The sequence below is a fragment of the Myotis davidii genome, unplaced genomic scaffold (assembly GCF_000327345.1).
Source record: "Myotis davidii unplaced genomic scaffold, ASM32734v1 scaffold329, whole genome shotgun sequence".
NCBI lineage: Eukaryota > Metazoa > Chordata > Mammalia > Chiroptera > Vespertilionidae > Myotis > Myotis davidii.
In genome coordinates, this window is record NW_006300374.1 from 2408965 (window position 1) to 2432928 (window position 23964).

General features: G+C 41.2%; 1 protein-coding gene across 3 annotated transcripts in view; it reads right to left on the bottom strand.

Annotated features, from left to right (window-relative positions):
- The window catches only part of TTC26 (tetratricopeptide repeat domain 26), a 51938-nt gene that overhangs the window by 26726 nt on the left and 1248 nt on the right, over positions 1-23964 (bottom strand). The window contains exons 1-7 of one of the 3 annotated variants that reach the window (XM_015572686.1): positions 17778-18019; positions 17134-17271; positions 15404-15496; positions 14406-14520; positions 12453-12502; positions 11057-11202; positions 9025-9196 (exon numbers count right to left, since the gene is read on the bottom strand). In XM_015572686.1, the coding sequence (XP_015428172.1) occupies positions 9025-9196; positions 11057-11202; positions 12453-12502; positions 14406-14520; positions 15404-15496; positions 17134-17271; positions 17778-17780 (717 nt within the window). In that variant the 5' untranslated portion in view covers positions 17781-18019. Of the gene's footprint in view, positions 1-9024; positions 9197-11056; positions 11203-12452; positions 12503-14405; positions 14521-15403; positions 15497-17133; positions 17272-17777; positions 18020-23964 lie in introns of those variants that run through there. The other 2 variants (XM_006777118.2, XM_015572687.1) reach the window with 2 other exon arrangements.

Below are 23964 nucleotides of genomic sequence, written 5' to 3' on the forward strand. Positions count from 1 at the left end.
GGCACCGCCCCCTGTCACACACAGAGCAGGGCGATCAGGGGTGAATTATCAGGGTAACTCCTTCCTGCTGCATTGCTGTTTGTTTACATAACTCAATTAAAATGTCTCTTCCCACCCTGGCAGGGTAGCTCAGTTAGTTAGAGAGTCATCTTTGTACAAGATTTCAGATTGGATCCCTGGTTAGGGCACATACCAATGAATACATACATAAGCGAAACAACAAATTGACATTTCTCTCTCTCTCTCTCCCTCAAATCAATCGATCAATCAAATAAAATACCTCTTTCTTCTCCTTTATTATTTATTAGACCTCTTCTGCATTCTCTTACCCCCTTAACACCCCTAAGAATAAATGATCATTAATTTCCAGTGTCTTTACTAAGACACTAGACTTACCCCTTCCACAGCTTTCTGCTATCTCTACCTTGCCAATCTATGATTTGGAGTAATTCTCTCTTCCTCCTTTTTCTACTTTCATCAGTGGGTAGCTAAGGTTTTGTGGATAAAATGATTAAATTCTTGATTATGCACACTAACCACGATAAGCTGTTCTACGTGACCTCAGACAGGAGTGCATGTCTACTCAGCAACCCTTTTATTAATCTCTTCTCTTGATCACAGCAGCGATTCCAAAGTGTTGGGTAATATTAGGCTAGATAATCTCAAGCTTTGAAATCTCAAGATCCCTTTTATAATCTTAAATATTATTAAGGATCCCAAACAACTGTTGTTTATGTGGGTTATAGCCATCATTATTTATTGAATTAAAACAAAAAATGTAAGTATTCAATTAATCAAAAAATATAAATCTACTATACATTAACATAAATAACTTTTTAAAATTTAAAACAACTATATTTTCCAAGACAAAAATTTTGTGAGAAGAATGGGACCTGGCCCTGAGTGGGTCTGCCTAGGGCCAGCTGGTAGTGTGTGAGTTCTTGATTTCATGCAGGAAAGATTTCACAACAGGAGTCCAGATGAGTATGAGGGTGTGTTTATTAAAGCTAGGGACAGTGAAGCAAGAAAGGGCTTAGCATAGAAAGCAACAGAAGTCTGGCTCACTGGGAAGTCGGAGAAAAGGGGACCTTGGAGACAGGTTTGAGGCTTAGTCTGAGAGGAGTGGCTGCTGCCCATGGCTCCCCTGGCTGTGAGTCTCTTGGGGACCCTCAGAGTTTAGGAGGTGCACGCCTGTAGAGGACGAGGGGAAAGAAATGGCGCAGGTTGGCTCCCTGGAGGGAGAATAAGAGCTGAGTCCTTTGTCTTGAGGGTTTTTATCTCTCTTTTGCAGGCAGGTATCTTAGGGGAGGGTTTCAGCAGAATATTCATCAGTTTTCTATGTGTGCTCTTTCAAGGCCATGGTCTCCACTGATTGGTCAGTGCCAGGGGGTCATTAATCCCTGAGCTGGTCCCATCTGTTTTTTCTGCTTTTCTGGGCCTGGAGCTGAATGAAATACAACTGTGGCCTGAGTGTTATCTCTAGGGAGGTGAACTTCTGTATCTGGCTGTTAATTGCTCAACCAGTTTGTTCAGCTATCTGTTCAGTTTCCCTATTCCACTGGTCCTGGCTTACTGGCCTGTCTCATTGTTTAACATTCTTGCAAATCTCTTTAATGTCTGGCTTAATAGAGGACAGCAAGATTGGCATATCTGTAACTGCATTTGAACTATTTTGAAATCACACTATCTCTGGAAAACTTGATTGAACACATGAGAGAATGAAAGTGGAAAGAGATCTTTTAGTATTCTGAAGATAGTTTAAATCTCCGGCAGGGCTAGCCAGAACTAAGGGTGAGGCAAGTAGGTGCCTACGACACAGATTTAAAGCAGCACCGCTCACATCTGTGCAGTATGCAATTGCTGACTTTTCAATTTTGCACCTAAGCAGGTTGCTCACTTCACACAGTCCAAGCCCCGGAACATCCCTAACACAGGATCATTGCCCAGCTAGGAGTGCATAGGCCAGCGGTTCTCAACCTGTGGGTCGCGAACCCTTTGGGGGTCGAACAACCCTTTCACAGGGGTCACCTAAGACCATCGGAAAACACATGTATAATTACATATTGTTTTGTGATTAATCACTATGTTTTAATTATGTTCAATTTGTAACAATGAAATCGGGGGTCACCACAACATGAGGAATTGTATTAACCCTTTGTGGTCCAATTTTATTTTTGGAATTCAAACAGTCTGGTCCAAATTAATTGATGGGATTGAATGTTGAACCGGTTTGCGGTGTCGACCTCAGCCTCGACATTGGACCTGCTCCTAGCGCCTGGTCTGTCGAGTCAGCCTCCACATTGGACCGAAAAGGGTTAAAGGGTCGCGGCATTAGGAAGGTTGAGAACCGCTGGCATGGGCAGTTCAGGCAATCATGGTCATACCTGTTTCTTTGTTCTGCCCTGAAATCCCTGGAACCCACTACACTAAGTTTTACAGATTTCATGAACTGTAGTCCCAGATCAAAATTTGAGAGCCACTGGGCTAGATTATTCAAATCAATGCTCTCATTGAAAACAACTGAATGAAAATAGACATACTCTTAAACATTTTCTTAAGAATACCAAAGAAAGGAAGAAGTTGCCAGACCAAAAATGAAGGGGAAAACAGAACCTAGAGAAAGTAGCAAGCATGAAAACCATTATTCCCCTGAAGGCTTTATTGATTCTATAAAATTTTTTTAAATATTTATTTATTTATTTATTTTTAAGCCTCACCCACGGACATGCTGAGCGAGAGAAACATCGATCGGCTGCTTTCCACAAATTCCACGGCTGGGGACTAAACCCGCTACTCAGGCATGTGCCCTGACTGGGAATTGAACAAGCAACCCTTCGGTGCACAGGACCACATTCAAACAACTGAGCCGCTCTGGCTGGGCTAAAATTAAAACTTTTAGTTGTTGACAGTCCTGCCAGGCAACAAGAACAAAAAACAAAGCTCAGGACCAGCACAGGAAGTCTGGCAGGACACCCTTCCCCATAATCAGCCAGGACTCCCCAGAGCTCCACTGGCAAGGGCAGGATGAACAGAACTGGAACATCCCTCACACAGGATCATTGCCCGGCTAGGACTGCACAGGCAGTGCAGGCAATCTCATGCCTTGAGCTTGGTTCAGGGTGGTCCCACACTGACAGTTCTCCGGGGTGTCTGACGTAGGAAATGCATATCACTTAGGGAGAAAAGCACCTTTGATGTAGGCCTTAAATTATTACTATACAAAGACACTACACTCCTCGAGGGAGAACCAGGAGAAACAAGAAAAAACAGAATTAGAGCCACAAAAATTTCATAAATTCAAATTATTGAACTTAGATCACAAAACAAGTATGCTGACTATGTTCAAGATAATAAAAGACAAGCCTAAAAGCATAATACTGGAAATGATAAAAAGTGAAGATTTTTTAAGAAATAAAGAACTTTTAGAAATATAAAATATTTTAAACAAAATTAATAACTGGATGGCTGTCATATAAACAAGCCAAAAATGGCCACTGTATATTGGCCCCCCAGCTTGTTTATATTTTCACAGCAGGCTGAGACCCATTAGCTCAAAAGTTTTCTAAAAAACATTTTTAAAAAATCAGCTTAAGTTTTACTCATCCAGTGTGTTCTAAATGTAGACCAAATAAGCACATTTTTAATCCTTGATACCCTGCCTGGTTTTCATACCTCCCAAACTTTCCAGACACCTGCTAGCCATAGATAAGATAAATCCTAGAGCTATAAAGAACCTAACCTGCCCAGCTGGCATGGTTCAATTGGTTGAGCGTGTCCTACGAACCAAGTCACAGTTTGATTCTTGGTCAGAGCACATGGCCAGGCTTTGGGCTCCATCCCCAGTAAGGGACATGCAGGAGGCAGTCAATCGATGTTTCTCTTTCATCAATGTTTCTATTGCTCTCTCCCTCTTCCTTCCACTCTCTGAAATCAATGAAAACATATTTTTTTAAAAGAACCTAAGTTGCTGTTGCCTATCGGACCTCAAGCAGTCTCTGACCCCGACACTCCCTCCCTGCTGCTGAGAGACAAATAAGCTCCTATCAAATAAGCTCCTATCCAAATCCCCTCCTCCCTGGAGTTACTGTACCCTCCTCCTCCCATTCTGGATGGTGGTCTCTGTGCCATAGCCTCCAGACAGTCGCATGCTCTAAGAGACCCCCCCCCCAAAACTTTTAAAAGAGTCACCCAGCCGAAACCGGTTTGGCTCAGTGGGTAGAGCGTCAGCCTACGGACTGAGAGGTCCCGGGTTCGATTCCGGTCAAAGGCATGTACCTGGGTTGTGGGCACATCCCCAGTGGGGGATGTGCAAGAGGCAGCTGATCGATGTTTCTAACTCTCTCTATCTCTCTCCCTTCCTCTCTGTGAAAAAATCAATAAAATATATTTAAAAAAAATAAAAAAAGAGTCACCCAAATAAAGTTTGTGGGTGCTATTGTCACCTCATGGTCATATCTGTTTCTTTGATCAGCCCTGAAATCCCTAGAGCCCCCAACACTAGGTTTTGCAGTAGGTTAGACATGTCATAAGAAAGAATTAATGAATGGGAAAACAGGTGTGAAGAAATTCTGCAGAGTATATAGCAAAGAGAGACAAAAGGAGGAAAAATAACAAAAAGAGGGTAGGATTAGATAATACTGTAAAAGGGTCTAACATATGTGCCTGATTGAAGTTCTTGAGTGAAATATGAGCAACAATGGGTAGAAGAAAAATCTGAAAAAAAATTTAAAAATTTTTTGAGAATTTTCTCTGATTAAACTCATTAATCCACCAATTCAGTAAGTCCCATGAGGACAAATTTTTTTTTAAGTTCACATCTAGTTAAATAATAGTAAAACTGAAGGAAATAAAAAACAATGAAAAGTTTTTAAAATTAAATTTTTATTAAAAAGATGGATTACTTTCAAATAAAATCAGAATGATAGCTAACTTCTTAACATAAAAATGGAGCTAGATCATGGAAAGATATCTTCAATGGGCCAATAGGTACTCTATACTTAATGAAAATATCTTATAATATCTAAAAGCAAAATAAAGACATCTTAAGACCAACAAAAACAGAATTTGCCACCAGACTCTCACTAAAGGAAATCTGAAGGAAAACTTTATTTTTAATTTTTAAAAAATTATTTATTAATTTTAGAGAGAGAATAAGGGAGAGAGAAAATAAATACTTCAATTAGTATCTCTGTGTAGTAACACAGAGAGGGACAGAAACATTGATTTGTTCTTTCACTTATTTATGCATTAATTGGTTGATTCTGGTATGTGCCCTGACTGGGGATCGAGCCTGAAACTTTGGCATATCAGGATCATGCTCTAACCAGCTAAGTTACCTGGTCAGGGCCCGAAGGATAAATTTTACTTCAATTAATAGGAAAAGAATCCCATATTAAAGGTTTCAATTACAAGTAAAAATTAAAAGGGAGACATGGGTGATACTATTAACAATAAAAATATATATTAAAAAATAAAATAGGTACCCCCCCCCCAAAAAAAAGAATAAAAAGGAAAAACTATGATATTTAAATGTTGGTAACACTAAATAAATGAATAGATTTAACAGCAGTAATTTTTAAAAAATATGATACTAAAGCCCTGGCCGGTGTGGCTCAGTTGGTTGAGTGTCATCTTATGCACCAAAGGGTTGCCTGTTCGATTCCCAGTCAGGCACATGCCCAGGTTGTGATTTCTGTCGGTCCCATGTCAGGATGTGTACAGGAGACAATCAATCAATGTTGTTTTTTCCTCTCTCCCTCTCCCTTCCTTTCTCTAAAAAAATAAATACATAAATAATCAATAAGAAGATATTTTAAAAATATGATACTAAAGAACAAGACAAAAATAGCATATGATTTAGGAAGGTGGTAAATGAAGTGAAAATATTGTCAAATCTTTGTATTGCTTAGGAGGAGAATTAAAATTAACATTAACCTTGGTTGAATGAAGGATGTCTGTAGTAATTTTTATGGTAAGCACTAACATATAAAAACAGAGTGTATAACTTCTGAAACTAGCAAAGGAAAAATATAAAGATAAAAATAGCCAATCCAAAACAATCCAAAAAATGACTCAAAAAGGAGAGAAAAAGAAATAGGTGAGACAAATAGAAATTATAGACTAATCAAACTGATAAGTATTGACGTAAAAATCTTAAATGGAATATTAGCTAACTGAATTCTGTGAAATGTTATTGTAAAGCTGTAGTAATTAAGGCAGTATGGTGCTGAGAGCAGGAGTAGACAAATGGATCAATAGACTAGAGGGCCAGATGGACATGGGTTTGAGACCTAAATTTGATACTTGTAAAATCTTAAGTTATTAAAAGTACATTAAGAATTAAGTCAGTCATTACAAATTATTTCATGATTACTAGAGAAGAGCTATTAGGGCTGCTGAAGGAGGAATACATGAGGCCAAAGTGATAGGGAATTATAAATTTACTAGAGGCCCAGTGCACGAATTCATGCACTGGTGGGGTCCCTCAGCTTGGCCTGTGCCCTCTTGCAATCCAGGACCCCTTGGGGGATGTCAGATAGTTGGTTTTGGACTGATTCCCGCAGGCCTGATCCAGACAGGAAGGAGGCCAATCCCCGCAGGCCCAATCTGGACAGGAGGGAGCCCGATCCTGTGCGTTGAGCATCTGTCCCCTGGTCATCAGGGTGTGTCATAGCAACCAGTTGACTGGTCATTTGATTGCTTATGCCAGTGATGGCGAACCTTTTGAGCTCGGCATGTCAGCATTTTGAAAAACCCTAACTTAACCCTGGTGTCGTGTCACATATAGAAATCTTTTGACATTTGCAACCATAGTAAAACAAAGATTTACATTTTTGATATTTATTTTATATATTTAAATGCCATTTAACAAAGAAAAATCAACCAAAAAAATGAGTTCACGTGTCATCTCTGACACGCGTGTCATAGGTTCGCCATCACTGGCTTAAGCTTTTATACATATAGATATGTAAGCTGCACTGACAATTTCAAATGAAAAAGCATGCCTTTTGGAGATGGGAAGTGCAGTTTGGCAACCTGACTTGGATAGCACTAGACCTACAGAATACTGGTTAACCATGCTACTCACACCAGACTATAGACAGAACATGTGCAAATAAAACTGGCAATGTCCCCAAGATTGATTCAAGGTAGAAAGGCAAAAATATATTTCTTTTCTTTGTTCTTACCAAGGATGAAAATTCTGAAGAGATCAAATAGCAAAACCAGTTTACTATTAAACTGCTGATGCTGGAAACTAGCCAATTAGAAAGACTCAAGGGACTCTTTAGTTGAAATGAGCATACTCAAGAATGTATTTTATGGAATATATAAATGGACTGTTCGATTGCATACTGAGCAATTTAATTGACAGGCATTTCTTTTGCCACAACTAACCAGCTTTATTGACATAAGCCACAGAAAGTGAATCTGGGCTGATGCTAAAGACATGTGCTCTACACCCCTCCTCCTTCCCTGCCAACTACTGCACACTGTTTCCCTGAGGAGTTGAATATCCTGTCAGCATGAAGTAAGTTCCTTGCTATTACATTTTCACAAATTTTACCTTAATATAGTCAATTTGCTGGTTTCAGTTTCTTTCTTTCCTCCTCTTACTCTGGGTGGCATACCAGTAAAAACTTTTTCGGATAAGGGTAGGATTTTAAAATTTTGACACATGCAGAAATTTTACTTCTAAATTTTGGTGGCTTCTGACATAAAGTAATGCCTAAGAAATAATTTCCAAACATGGTCGCCTCATAGAGTTAATTTAAAAATATGTGTACAAGACCTGGCCAGTGTGGCTCAGTCGGTTGGTCACCGTCTTGTAAACCAGGAGTTTCCTGGTTCAATTACCACCAGGAGGTTTTGGGCTCAATACCTGGTAGAGGGCATGCAGGAGGCAGCCAACTGATGTTGCTATCTCTCTCTCCCTCTCCCTTTCTCTCTCTCTAATAAATTATTCTTTTAAAAAAATTTGTACAAGGTTGGGCAAAATAGGTTTATATGGAAAAATAATAAAATAATTAATAAATAATAACACAAAGTAAACTCTTGTGTTCTGCATAGTCACAACTGTAATCCTACTTCCGCCCCCGTAAATAACCAAATCTGTACATAGTTATAGTATAGAACATGCTATCTACATATACTTATAGCTATATATACGTGTATATATGCATGCATGTGTGTGTGAAATATTAAATAAAAGGGGGGTCATAATGTATGGCCTCCTGTGTACTCTCAGTAGTTTCCTATAAAAAGAGAGCTCTAACAGAATTTACCATAGGGTTGTCAGGGAAACGAAATAAAGGATATAAAGTGCTCTGCACAGAACTTATAAGGTAGCTAAGTTCTAAATATTTATAAAACGTCTACCACTATTGATTCTTATAATAACCTTGAAGGAGACACTGAAGTGTACCAACCAAAGGAAGACAGCCAGGAATGAGAAAGGTGTATGCAAAGCTATGGCAGTCAGAGACTATGGCGTATGGAGCAAACTCACTGGTTGGGCCGGAGAGGACAAGACTAGAGGCAGGGAAAGAACTGAAATAAGTGATGAGGACTAGAGCAGTGGCAAAGGAGAAAGCAGACAGACAAAAGGGATATCTAGAACACAGAACTGGTAGGAACTGGTAAATGATTAGATGGGGAATGAAAGAGAAGAGAGTGATGGATATCCTAGGATCGGATGTGATTTATATATTGCTGACACTGAACCAAAGAGCCTCAAAAATATTTTGGAGGAAGAAGTGAAAATATCTGATTTCAACATATTTGAGTTAATGTAGGGCATCTAGGAAAAGATCATCTACAATATACTAGGTATACACAGAGAATTTAGAAGTCAAGATTCTTTTTAGAATATCTGGTAAATATAAATATTGAAGTAATTAGGTTCATATAGAATCATACTGGCAATAATAAAGGGGTATTGATCAAGATAATAGTTTCATGAATAACCCAGGAAGCATAGGGTAATTTGAACTGGAATTAAGTTAAAAAATGAATTTCCGTCACTACCTCAGCTGCTTTGCCATTGTAAAGACGAAAATGATTACAGGCCTTAAGATTGAGTGCGATGGTGCTATCAGGAATTTGCTGAAGGTAAACAGCCAGAACTTCTTGAGACACATCATAGTAATCCAACTTGTAGTAACACAGAGCCACATAAACATTAAGGGCAAGGTATTCCCTATTAGATAAAAGAATTAAAGGTTAACAGAAATGCTGTCAAACTACGAAGACTTTTTTAACGGCCAAGAAGAACAGCAAGGCAAAGAGGATGTGAATCTGCCTTTTTAAGAAAGAAGTCAAGGTGTAATCAGTGTAGGATTTTTCTTTTGGTATTGTAATTTTGGATGTTTTGATAAGTAGAAAAAAGGATGACTATTAGAGAAGCAAGTGAAAAGTTTAACTCCTACCTGTTCATGTTAAAAAAAAAAAACTAACATATAACATAGTTGAGTATAAATGCAAATAAGCACACACCATACAGAAGATTCACAGTCAAGGCAAGTAGACCTGATGACTTAAAATGGGAACGAGTGGGAGACTGTGAAAGTAAAGTAAAAGAAGGGAGCAGAGAGGTGGGTGAGATATTTTGGGGATGTGGGAGGGAGGCAAAGTGGTCAGTGATAAAGTTGCAATGTTAATTTTTCCAATTTCATCACCAAGTTACCTAAAAGGTACTGCAACTTTGAAATTGATACACCTAGACCAGTGGTTGGCAAACACATTAGTCAACAAAGCCAAATATCAACAGTACAACGATTGAAATTTCTTTTGAGAGCCAAATTTTTTAAACTTAAACTATATAGGTAGGTACATTGTTATTAACTTAATTAGGGTACTCCTAAGTTGGCCTTTGCTAAAAACGTCCTCAATCTGATTGAGGTACGTTCGCTGAGGTGACCCCTTCCAACCCTCCCATCCACACTCTTCTTGTATACTTGTTTCATCTATCTCCTTTCGTTCATCCTCTCTATATGTCCACCCCCCACTTCTTCTAATGCCACTTCTTTAAAATAGACTCGCTCAGGCCGAAAACTGACTTCTGCGCATGGGCCACAAAGTTTCAATTGCACTGTACGTGCGTGCCCGCATGTGGTATTTTGTGGAAGAGCCACTCTCAAGGGGCCAAAGAGTCGCATGTGGCTCGCGAGCCGTAGTTTGCCAACCACTGACCTAGACCATACAATTTCAATAGGGGAAATATCACTCAAAAATGGAGCAATAATTGGTTCTTAAAAGAGGTGGGAAATTATACTAATTTTATATACAAAGCATAGCTATACATACAGTACATAAACAAATATACAGTATATATGTGGTATTAAAATTTCATGGGAGGGCAATTAGGGGGGAAAAAGGGTCTAAAAGGCTCCTTGGAAGGGTGATAATGAAATAAAGGTGGAAAAACCTTGATCTTTAATCCCCAGAAGGAAAGTAGGGAAGGGCGGGGGTAAGGGGAAGAGATCAACCAAAGGACTTGTATACATGTATATAAGCCAAACCAATGGAAGAAAGTACCGCGTGGTTTTCACATTCTTTTCTAATTGTAGACATACAGACATATGAAAACACTCCCTACCTAGAAGCAGTTTCTCCAAAAATGAACAAGAAGTTGTTGGTTGTGTTGCTTCTTCTAAAGAGGTGGAGGGGCTCTTTCTCTATCCAAGCGCGGATGCATCTGTAGCCCGCGAGAAGCAGATGGCCCCGCTCCCTGCCCTTCAGTTCTAAATGGCATTTAAATATATAAAATAAATATCAAAAATATAAGTATTTGTTTTACTACGGTTGCAAATATCAAAAAGTTTCTATATGTGATACGGCACCAGAGTTAAGTTAGGGTTTTTTAAAATGCTCACACACCGAGCTCAAAAGGTTCGCCATCACTGATCTAGACAATAAAGAGTTCTTACGCTCACCAGATTAGCTAACAGATTTGAACACATGGTGATACTAGAGCTAAAGGACCCTATGTCTTTGGCCAAACAAGTTACAGAAGAAACTAACAAAATGAGATTTTGAGTAGGCATAAAAGCACACAGACCTGTTATCTAGCAGAATTCGCTTATAAATATCAATAGCTTCTTGGTAGTGAGATCGCATGTAGTGGATTGAGGCCAAACTGAGCTGATCTTCCGTGATGTCCTGAAGATTCTGATGGAAGTTCATCAACTTCTTCTCATCATTAAACTAAAATGTAAGAGAGAAAAAGACATGTAAAGTTTCACATTAGCCCTGGCTGGGTAGCTCAGTTGGTTAGAGCGTTGTCCTGATATACTAAGGTTGCACATTCCATCCCCAGTCAGGGCACCTACAATAATCAATGAATGCATAAATAAGTGGAACAACACCTCAGTATCACTCTCTCTTTCTCTCTCTCCCTTCCTCTCTCTAATGTTAAATAAAATTCATATTAGAGTATAGTCAGAGATATCAACACCTACATTATAGAGACTTTAACTCCTCCTCCTCTAGCTATTTTGTCTCTATGTCCTCTCTATTTCCCTTCAGTTCTTGTCTTCTCCTTTGTCTATCCTTCAGAGAAAGAATGAAAATAGCTTCTGGAGGCATAGTCTTGACAATGGAAAGCCTTTAAGTTAGAGATCATATAACTTACTTGATTCCTCTTCCCTCTTTCTCTTACCTCTTTTTCTTTTCTATTTTTTTCTTGATATTTTCTCCCTTTCCTATTTTCTTTGTCTCTTTATCTTTTCTTTTTAAAAAAATATGTTTTTTATTGATATTAGAGAGAGAGGGGAAGAGAGAAATATTGATGTGAGAGCAAGACATTGATTGGCTGCCTCTTGTGCGCCCCCTACAGGGGATCGAGCTCATAACCCGGGTATGTGCCCTGACCTAGAATGGGTATGTGCCCTGACCTCTTGATGCATGGGTCAATGCTCTACCACTGAGCCACATCAGCCAGGCTTCTTTTTAAAAAAAATTTATTTTAGAGGGAGAGAGGAAGGGAGACACAGGAGAGAGAAACATTGATTTTGCTGCTCCACTTACTTATGCATTCATTGGTTGTTTCTTGTATTTGCCCTTGTATGGCGGGGAATCAATCCTACAACCTTGATGTATTGGAACAACACTCTAACCAACTGAACTACCTAGCCAGGACCTCTTTACCCTTTTTTATATGTTGTCTACAAGGGAGACATTTAAAATATAAGGATACAAAGAAGTAGAAAGTAAAAGGATGTAAAGAATCATAACAAGCCAACAGTAATCAAAAAAGATCTGGTGTAGCTATATAAATATGACAAAGTAGACTTTATATGAAAAAGAGTTTTTACAGATAAAGACAGGCATTTTATTACGATCTGTGTTTCAATCCACTAGACATAATAAGAATTTCTAGTTAATTATTTCTTACTGTTGGTAACAAGAAAAAAAAAAGAAGAAAATTTCTTTTTAAATGTGTGAAATCGGAATACCTTGTGAGCCAAATGAAAGAGGAGGCGGTTTTGAAGTCGGCTTTTTGGAGCTAAAAAAGAAAAATCCAAGCTGCTTATTAAAGAACTTAATTGCCTATGGCACTTAGTCCCATGCAGGAATGACATGAGACTCAGATAAGACTTCCCAAATCCTTACTTACCTGCTCCTGGCATCTCTGCTATATAACAATACATATTATTTTAGTCTAGTTTCCACCTGTGTGACAGCATCAAGAACCAGAAGAAAAATGTCCTAAGGCTCTGCTTTTCCCCATCACTTGTTCTACCTGATTCTATTATGCTGAACCAAACACTGGAAATAAACAGTTATGGTCATTTCAATACATGTAGGAATCCATTCAGCTGTCCTCCCCAGTATGCTTTGTCAATTCCTTCTGAAATCTCTTTTTCTACAGTTATATTAAGTGCTAGACCAGCCTCTACTCCATATTTTATTAAGTGCTAGACCAGCCTCTACTCCATAGATCTTCTAGCACGATAATCTGCTACAATCAAACAGGCAGCCAAGCAAAAAGGTTAACACCTTTCAAGTTCAAAACCCTCTTTGCACTTTTGGAGAATTTTACTAATTCTGTACACTCAATCCTTTATCTTTTTACAGCAAAAAGTCATACTTCAATGTATAAAAAAATAAAAATAGTTCTAGTCAGGTAGCTCAGTTGGTTAGAGTGTTGACCCAATATACCAAGGTTGCGGTTTCCATCCCTTGGCAGGGCACATAGAAGAATCAAGCAATGAATGCATAAATAGGTGGAACAACAAATTGATATTTCTCTCTCTCTCTCTCTCTCTCTCTCTCTTTCTAAAATCAATAAATAAAACTTTAGAAACAATGAAAAGATATATAGCTACCTTGACCACCTTCTGTGTGTCTAACATTGCTCTAGGCACAGATAAAGCAAGTACCTTAAAGGCCCTTATAAATAATTGAGGAAAACTACATTAGTACATATGACACAATTTGGGTACAAATCAAGAAGGCTTTAAGTTCCATATTTTCCATGAATTTGAGCTGAAATTCTAAATATGTATGTCAGTTAATTCACTAAGAATTCTACACTGGAATACATTCTTCCCTAACAAATTTATTTGTTTTTTGTTGGTTTAAATATGTTTTTATTGATTTTTTATTTTTAGAGAGAGAGGAAGGGAGAGGGAGGGGGAGAGAGAGAGAAATAACAATGCACACAATGACTGGGGATGGGGGATCAAATCCACAACCTGGGCATGTGCCCTGACCAGAATCAAACCTGCAACCTTTCGGTGCATGGGACAATGCTCAACCAACTGAGCGACACTGGTCTGGGCACAAATTTCTTAAAATACATTACCTTGCCCACTTTCTCTACACTTCTTTGAATTTAATTAGACTTATACTCTAATTCTTAATCTACCCTCCCATATTTCCCTTTGCCCTACTCTTGTCTGAAAATTTGAGTCTAGTTCTCCAAAATTACTGTCTTGACAGGTAAAGCAAAAGTAAAGATGTGCAGATTCTTCATGCTGAAATTACCTGGCTTCTCACTCAGAAGCAGAAACAGCAGCTGTAAAATCCACGTCCATAAGAGCTGAGCCACTGTTCCCCACTCCCACCAAAAGCATGAACATGCTCTCAAGCTGGGGCCTAAGAAAGATACCTTGTCGTTTTTCTTCCCTCATTCTTCTGCCAGAAGCTGTACCTTCTAAGAAAGGGTGGTGGGGAGCAGCACACACAGCCTTGGTGTGTTGGGTTGATGCTCTAACCAACTGAGCTTCCCGGCCAGAGCACAAACATAACTTTGCTCAAATCCAATATCCTTTGAAGAGTAAAGCTATTTTTTAGATTTCTAATATCACTTGAACTTTCATCAACAGAAAAATAAATAAATTTTTAATCCAAAATGACTCTTACAATTAGTGATGAATACCATACATTAAAGGGGCCCACTTTACCTTTGAATCCAGCAGCTTCAGCTTGCTTATACATTCCAAGAAAAAAGTAGGTACAGGCTAGATTCACCCAGACTTCAGGATTGCAATTTTCCTCTTTTGTCACATTTTCATATTCCTGAAATATATATTAAGCAGTGATGTTATTTCGGCAATAACGCAATAGATGGGCCATCCTTCTCTGATGGGATAGGATTTCTTACTGAGATTGGAAAACTTCGTATTTAGGGAATCTGAATACTCAACTATTCCCTTACCTGTAAGGTTAAAAACACTGCAGCCCTACCCGGTTTGGCTCAATGTTACAGGCTTGATCTCCCCAGGTTGGGGCGTGTGTGGGAGGCAACCAATTGATGTGTTTCTCTCATATCGATGTTTCTCTCTCTCTGTCTCTCCCCCTCCCTCCCTTCCACTCTCTCTAAAAATCAATGAAAAAATATCCTCGGATGAGGATTAACAAAAGACAAACAAACAAACGAAATAGTGCAACTAAAGCTCAATCCCACCCATGTAGGACTGTGGTCCATAGATTCTTACACTTGTTTTTTCTTCTTTTTAACAATGATATCAGCTATAAACTGCATAAATGAAAAGTCATGAAAATATTTTATTTTTACTAACTTAAAAAGACATACAAAAGATACTTTATAAAAATGCATAGGTTCAGTTAACTTAAAATCTGATAGCATTACTACACTACAAATTTCACTTCATTCTAATTGTTCTCTGGCTTTATTTGGCTTTGCATTTTTTAAAAGCCTTTTTTTCCCCCTGCCCACAATCTCTTTCTGAGATTCACTTTGTCAACTACACTTTCCATTTACTCTTACTATTTATCAGTCTATACTAGATGCCTTGGTTTTTCTTATTACATTTGGGTTACTCTCCTTTCTCCTACATCTTTCACAAACACTAGAATTTTATCATAAGCATGTATTATTATATACAAAGCTTAATAACATTTTCAAAGCCCTCCTGTTATAAATTTTCTTTTTACTAACCTCCAAAGCTCTCTTGTAGTCACCCAGGTGGAAAGCACAGTATCCAATCCACAAATTAGTATCCTCTTCTTGTTCCCCAACATGACGTTTGAACTTCAGGTTAAAATTTCATGAAAAAAAAAATCAGAGCAAAACTTTTTAAAGTAACCCCTGTTTTGTTTTTGTTTTTTTAAAAAAATGCTACATGAAATTACTGACACATAATAAAAAATAAGTAATAGAAACAAATGAATATCCAATTCAATTAAACTGATACCTATATATAGCACAATTACCTTCTACTTATTACAGAAATTGATATTTAAAACACTTCATGTTTATTTGTCTGTATTTGCTGACACCTCACTCCAGAAAGTATTTAAGCATTATCCTCATAACAATTCTGGGTGATATATAAAAACATAAGAATTATGTGAAACATTTAATCCAAAACAATTGAAAGTAGAGAGATGAAGCAATAGGCTCCAGGCCATACAGCCAGTAGTGACTGTGGTACGACAAGCACGCTCGCTGTCAAGCAGCACCGGTACATTCTTTGGTGCGCCCCTTCATTCTCCTTCACTCCCCTATAGCATGTGCTTTCCACAGAGCAGTTTCTCATAGTGCACTGTCCTGGGGCCACCTACGTCAGAAGCACGCAGGCTACGTGCCTAAAATACAGGCTCCTTAGCACCGCTGTGCACTGATTCTGTAAAGAATCAGAATCCCTGTCCTGGCCGGGGGGCTCAGCTGTTTGGAGCTCTGCCCTCTGCACCACTGAGGTGGCAGTTTCCGTCCCTGGTTGAGGTGCATGTGGGAGGCAACCTCGCATCTGATGTTTCTCTTTCTCTCCCTCCTCTCTCTCCAATCAATCAATCAATCAATCAATCCATCTGTAAGGCAGAAGCCCAGGAATATAAAGCACCGTAGGTGGCTCGGAGAGATATTAAATTTAAGAACTACTGCCACAGAGATTGAAATATTTTCTGAAGATTTAGTATTTAAGACAATAAGCATGAAACATAGTAGATTAAATTTAATCTAAATTTTATAACCTAGAACCAGTATACATCATACATTGGTCAGGGGTTGGGATAAACAATGTATGAACTGACTATTAAATGACCCTCCATATTTTTAGGCTGGATTCACCATTAGTGGGGCTAGATATAATTAAAAGTGTCCCTCAATAAATATGTCTTTTTTAAAAATATATTTTTATTGATTTCAGAGAGGAAGGGAGAGGGCGAGAGATGTAGAAACATCAATGATGAGAATCATTAACTGGCTGCCTCCTGCACGCCCCCTACTTGGGGTCCTCGGGGAACCCCATCCATGTGCCTTCCCTGACTGGGAATCAAACCAAGACCTCCTGGTTCACAGGTCAATGCTCAACCACTGAACCACGCCAGCTGGGCTGTGGTAGATTCTTTATATTCTTTCTTGGCCCAATGACCCCCCGTAACAGAATCAGACACCCAAACCTGTATATGCCCTGACTGGGAATCAAACCATGACCTCCTGGTTCATAGGTAGAGGCTCAACCACTGAGCCACACCAGCCGGGCCTATAGTTCATCTTTAATCAGATTTGTAGCTAACTGGGAAACTGGAATCTTTGCCTGACTAGACGTACAGGAAGGCCCAGATCGCACCCACCTGTTCCAACAGCATAGCAACCAGCATGCACCCACGCATTTACCCCTGTTCCTGGCATTCACCTCCTACGAAGCAACCTTCTTTGGACATTACCTCCAACAGGGTGATAGCTCCGGTGAAATCTCTCTGTGACAGTAGCTCCTCCAGCTTTGGCATCTTCCTGCCCTTCTTCTTCCTTTTGTCCGTGTGGGGGAGGTCCCCACCTACAGCTGGTTTGGCCCGTGAAAGCATCTGCGAAAGAAACGACAAGCAGCTGTACGATCCAGTTATGATGGTCAGTTTTCCACAGTGACAGCTCCAGGATCTGCAAGTCGAACCCTTCACAACGAACCCCAGAGAAGCCTATTAAACTCTTCTTAGTAACACGTGTTATTACTCCAAGGGCCATGGCCCCGCACTGTGCTGAATCAAATAGCTACTCCCAACTCCTGGATCTTCTCCAGTTAGGGTGCGGCAAGAGATGCTTTCCGGGGGCCTCTGTCCGCACGGCCTTCCTTCCCTGGGCCTGCTTTCCAGGCCACGCGCAGCTCCGGTGCCGGGAAAGAAAGGATCGGGAGGGAAGCCCGCACCGAGGTATTCACAGTTGCATCCCTGTCTCCCATAGGCACGCGGGGAAGGCAGGGAGCAAACACCCTCAGTTGACACGTCTAGACTTTACCGCCAGGGGCGCTGGGAACCTCGACGCTCCAGCCCCAGGGCTTACTCAGAGTTCTCCCGCCCTGTCCAGCGCCACTAACCATGTTGGCGTCGGTCCTGGGAGTGCCCTCGGCAGGCAGACGGCGAAGGCCAAGCCGCCGCGCTTCTCCGCATCCACAGCTCGCTCGGTCTCCACGGCAACCGCGCGGGGTGGGGAGGGGAGGGGCTGGTCCGTTCCGAGAAGCGCTCCGAGGAGAACCGGTGCATTGGCTTCTTGGTTCCCGCGCCTCCGCCGCCGCAGGACTGGCAGTTCCTGTCGGGACGAGGTCCTGGGGTTGTTTTACTTCCTTTTTATTGAGTTTTTGGGGTGACACCAACAAAGTTATACAGGTTTCAGGTGCACAATCATCTGTACACTGTATTGTGTTCACCACCCCAAGCCAAGTCCCCTTCCATCACCATGTGTTCCCCCCTAAACCCTCCACCTCGCCCCACACCCCGCAATTACAACACTGTTGTCCGTGTCCACGAGGTTTTTCTTTTCCTCTTTTTTCTTTTTTTTACTCAATCTCTCCACTCCCCGCAGCCCCTCAACTCCCCGCCGCCAGCTGTCAGCCTGCTCTCTATGCGTGTACCTCTATTTTGCTTGTTAGTTCATTTTGTTCTTCAGAGAGCGACGTTTTCTGTGCTGCGAGCGAGAGTTTGATTCTATCTCTATGAGTTTAGGAAAAAGCAAATTAGAATGGTATTGTTTTTCAAATACAAGTTTCCTGGGAAAGTAATTTTCAAGGACCACTTCCGATGATTATTGTCCGCGTCGGGCTCCATGGCAACCCCTGTCGCTGCCTGGCACGTGATCTTGATCTCGGGCGGGTGCCTGAAGGTTAGAAAAAAAGATTCTGGGTGTTTATGGCATGACTGGATGCCATGGTGCATTCATCAATAATGAGAAGTTTGGCCTTTTTAATGGTTTTAGCAACTTCACTCTTTTTTTTTTTTTAATATATTTTATTGATTTTTTACAAAGAGGAAGGAAGAGAGATAGAGAGTTAGAAACATTGATGAGAGAGAAACATTGATCAGCTGCCTCCTGCACATCTCCCACTAGGGATGTGCCCGCAACCAAGGTACATGCCCTTGACCGGAATCGAACCTGGGACCTTTCAGTCCGTAGGCCGACGCTCTATCCACCGAGCCAAACCGGTTTCGGCCATGATACAGTTTCTTATTTCCATAGTGTATATACACCCTCACACAATCGGTACTGTAATCAAAATGTGTTGATTGGACGACTTCTCTTACTCCTGAACCCAGTTAACACGGCTGCCAGGGTGGCCTAAAACCAACTAGTGCAATGTTAGAGCTGGAAGGGACCTTTAATGGACAGCTAGCTCCGCGCTCAGAAGTCACAGACCAAGGAACTAACATCTGGAGAAGCGAAGGAATCCTCCGCGTCTGCTCCCCGTCTGCTCCCCCTACGACCGGATTCGACTCCCTGTCTGCTCCCCGTCTGCTCCCCGTCTGCTCTCTTTCTGAGAAGGGTTTCCAGGAACCTCTTCTGGGAACTTCTGGGGCAAGGGTGTGTGTGGAGAGAGGTGGGGGTCGTCACATCTCATCAGGAGCATGAAGCCTGTTAGGTAACCAAGAAAGGTCACCTACCAGAAGGGGTGAGGCCGGTCCAGAGGCAGGTGCGTCCTCCTGTTCTCCAGCCTGGCTATAGGAGGACCGTTCCTGGTGACCTCTGGGGGCTGAGAGCGGGAGGGAGAGACCAGCCAGAGCCGGCAGCCTTGGCCACTCTGGGGCGTGGGAACAGAGGCAGCGACCGGGAGGGGAGCGGGAGCCCAGGATGGCCGCAGGCTGACTCACCGGCTGTGCAACTCGGGGCTACGCTCTTGGCCTCTCCAGTGACCACCCCGGAACAGGGCCTGGGATCGCTCCCAGAGGTCCTTCCAGCTCAGGCTCTCAGTCACCGTTTTCCCAGGATGGGCAAGAGGCTCATGCTGCACAATCCCACAGGCCCCCAGCTTCTTCCCTCATTGTGTTTCCTCAAAGTAAAAACCCCAAAGCAAGCGCAGCAACCATTCCTTGCTCACTCCACCGCCCACCTCGGTCCCCTTGCCAGCATCTAGAATGACCTACCAGTGGTTCTCAACCTTCCTAAGTCTGCAACCCTGTAATACAGTTTCTCATGTTGTGGTGACCCCTAACCATAAAATTATTTTCATTGCTACTTCATAACTAATTTTGCTACTGTTAGGAATCGTAATGTAAATATCTGATACGCAGGATGTATTTTCATTGTTTGCGACCCACAGGCTGAGAACCACTGGTCAATAGAGGATCCAGAAATTGACCCAAGCCATTATACTCAATTAATATTTGACAAAGGAGGCAAGAGCATACAATGGAGTCGAAACAGCCTCTTTAATAAATGGTGCTGGGAAATTTGGTTAGATACATGCAAAAAAATGAAACTAGATCACCAACTTACACTATACACAATAACAAACTCAAAATGGCTAAAGGACTTGAATGTAAGACAGGAAACCATAAAAACCCTACAAGACTCCATAGGTAGCAAAATTGCAGACTTATGTCATAGCAATATCTTTACAGACACAGATCCTAGGGCAAGAGAGACTAAGGAGAAAATAAACAAATGGGACCACATCAAAATAAAAAGTTTCTGCACAGAAAAAGAAACCATCAACATAACAACAAGAAAACCCACTGCATGGGAAGGCATATTTGCCAATATTATCTTCAATAAGGGTTTAATCTCCAACATACTGTAAATTGCGCTGCTATGAACATAGAGGGCATACATTCTTTTGGTTTCTTAGGATATATTCCTAGAAGTGGAATCACTGGGTCAAATGGCAGTTCCATATTTAATTTTCTGAGGAAACGCCATACCGTTTTCCATAATGGCTGCACTAGTCTGCATTCCCACCAGCAGTGTATGAGGGTTCCCTTTTCTCTACATTGTCGCCAGCACTTGTCATTTATTGATTTGTTGATGGTAGCCATTATGACAGAGTTTGCTTTTTTTTCTTTTCAAAACTACAACTTTATTTTGGTTGAACTGGGCAGTTATAAATTGTTTTGACCTTGGTCAAAATGGCAAAAGGAACACAGGATGAAGGTCCCTAGTCCTGGAACTGGACTAGTTCGGAATTTGGCAAGAATGACAAGGTTTAGACCGGAGACTTAAATCAAAGAGGGATAAAGTAGGACTCCCCTTCCAAAGTATACTATTTCCTTCAAATTCACCCTGTGATTAGCTTGAGTAAGAAACTTCTTGCTGGACTGCTCCTGACCTCCTATCCATTCCACAGAGTAACTCCAACACACAGGTACATACACAGCTGTTGCACACTTCACAAGGTTTCATCTTATTTGATGTGATTGGTTGGACAAGCGATGCCCCTACTTGACACAGAGGGTAGTGAGGAGCTTTTGACTTGCACAAGTCCAGCCCCTGTTAAGCTCAGTGTAACAATGTGAATGCACATGTGTTCTCTCACCCAGAGGTACAAACTCAGAAAGTGCGCCATGTAAAGAATAAAAATAGGGGGAGCACCCATGTGAAAAAGAAAGGAGAAAATAAAAGCATTTGAAAGCATTATCAATGCGAGGGTGGTAGACAGAGACCAACCCACACAGACATGTTCTGTTTCAGCCCCATGCGCATGTGCACCTTTCCTGAACTTGCTGTGATAATGTCATTTGTCCATCTTCTGTTTATTTCACTTCATAAGCTTCCTGTCATCTAATTAATGCTTTAAAATGAAACATGAAATTTCCTTATCAACTCATTGTGAAAATATATTCTGACTTGTTCATCTCCCTCTGCTTTAACCAGAAGATTTCTATGGCTTATATTACAAGGAATGACAAGGGCAATTATCATTAAAAACTGAGCAGAACAAAGCTATGGCAATGAGGGGTGCTACAATTCATTCGCCAAGGTGATAAAAGGAGAACACGAACTCACCTCTCTCTTTCTGATAACAAAGCAATTACAACTTGTAAAGTCACACAGAGAAAATAATAATTTAATAGAAAACAGAGAGAATGGTAGACGCAGAGAAATACAAAGGAAAACAGCTATGTACAAAAATAATTCACTTTATCAAAACTTCCCATTATGAGTAGAAAACGACTTGCCAAAAATGTCAGGATGCACGGTAATATTTTTCTCATAAAAAAATTTTTTTTCTTATTAGTATTCAGAAGGCTGCTAGCAGAATGATACAGTAAAAAAGTTCAGCCCATCTTTGAAAGTAATAAGCAATGAAGCACAAATAGAAGTAACGCATAGATAGTAAGACAATACACACATGTACACATATATACACAGGCACAGACACAGACAGACACAAACATATACCCACAAACACACACACATATACATATACACTCAGACATAAATACATACCCGCACACATATACACATGTACTCACAAATATGTGTGCATATATATACATACATACTCTTACACAGATACGTAACACAAAGACATATGCACATATACACATATACCTACACACATACAGAGACACACACACACACACATACACTCACAAACATACTCAGGCTTAGAATGGATTCTAAGGAAAAGAATCATGGACCAGAGACCACAGAATTAATACCTGAATGAATGATTGACATTTGGACACAGTGAGAGCCAGCAGCCCCTGTGACCTTCACAATATCTGGGAGCGCTCCAGCTGCTGGGACAGTAAAAGCAGTTCCGCTGCAAAGCCAGACATGCCCAGGCTGGCAGAAAGCACATCTGCGGACCAATTCCAGTTCAAGAATTGCTGGTTGAAAAGTGTTAATCAAGGAACTTGAGCATAAAACTGACAACCAAGGCATTTAAGCTTATGTTTATAGCCCTGAAATCCACTCCTATAATCTTAAATCACTCCTATTGTTTCATCTTGAAATTGGAAATGGCACTGCTTACCTGTCAGGGATGCCGTGAAGTCCGGGTAATGATTATAAAGTACTCAGGAGCTAAGTATTAAAATTACAAGGGTACGACACAAGCCAGAATCTGGCCTACGCAGCTGACACAGGTTCTATGCTGCTTCTGTCACACATGTTACTCTCCCTGTAGGAAGCAGCCCTAAGCCGGAAGTTAGACATCCTTAGCCCTGCCAAGGAAGCAGGAGAAGCTACCACCACCACCTCTGCACTCACCAGCCGTGAGCCCGGCTTCTGGCTGATTAGCACTCCCCCTGTGGGAGCACACTGACCACCAGGGGGCAGCTCCTGTGTTGAGTGGGATCAGGCCGAAACTGGCTCTCCAGCATTCCCTGAGGAGTCCCGGATTGCGAGAGGGCGCAGGCCAGGCCAAGGGACCCCACCAGTGCATGATCAGGGTTAGGGAGGGACCGCGGGAGGGTTCCAGGGCGTGTCCAGCCCTTCTGGCTCAGTCCCGATAGTCAGGACCCCAGAAGCAAGCTAACCTACCAGTCGGAGCATCTGCTCCCTGGTGGTCAGTGCGAGTCATAGCAAGTGGTTGAGCGACGTTAGCATATCATTAGCATATTACGCTTTGATAGGTTGAACGGATGACCTGACGACCGGACACTTAGCATATTAGTCTTTTATTATATAGGATATCTGACATTCCCTTTTCCTTTTTAAATATTTTATTCATTTTTGACAGAGAGGAAGGGAGAGGGATAGAGGGTTAGAAACATAGATGAGAGAGAAACATCGATCAGCTGCCTCCTGCACACTCCCCCACCGGGGATGTGCCTGCAACCAAGGTACATGCCCCTGACCAGAATCAACCCTGGGGCCCCTCAGTCTGCAGGCCGACGCTTCATCCACTGAGCCAAACCGGCTAAGGCCCCTTTTTCTTTAAGCCAGTTTGAATAGTAGCTTCTGGCAATTGAGATTGAAAGGTTTCTTCTATCTGTTTAGTTACAATCTAAACAGATAGAAGAAATCTAGTGCTGAATAACCAGCCCTAGAGAGATTCAAGTGTGCCCTAAGCTCGAAGAAGGCAGGTATGATTTTTTATTTTATTTTATTTTTATTTATTTATTTTTTAATTGAATCTTTATTGTTCAGATTATTACATTTGTTCCTCTTTTTCCCCCCCATAACTCCCCTCCTCCCAGTTCCCGCCCTACCCTCCGCCCTCACTCCCCACCCACTGGCCTCATCCATAGGTGCACGTTTTTTGTCCAGTCTCTTCCCACATCTCCCACACCCCTTGCCCCCCCCCCCCAAAAATAGTCAGTCCCTTCCCTTTCTTTGTCCCTGCT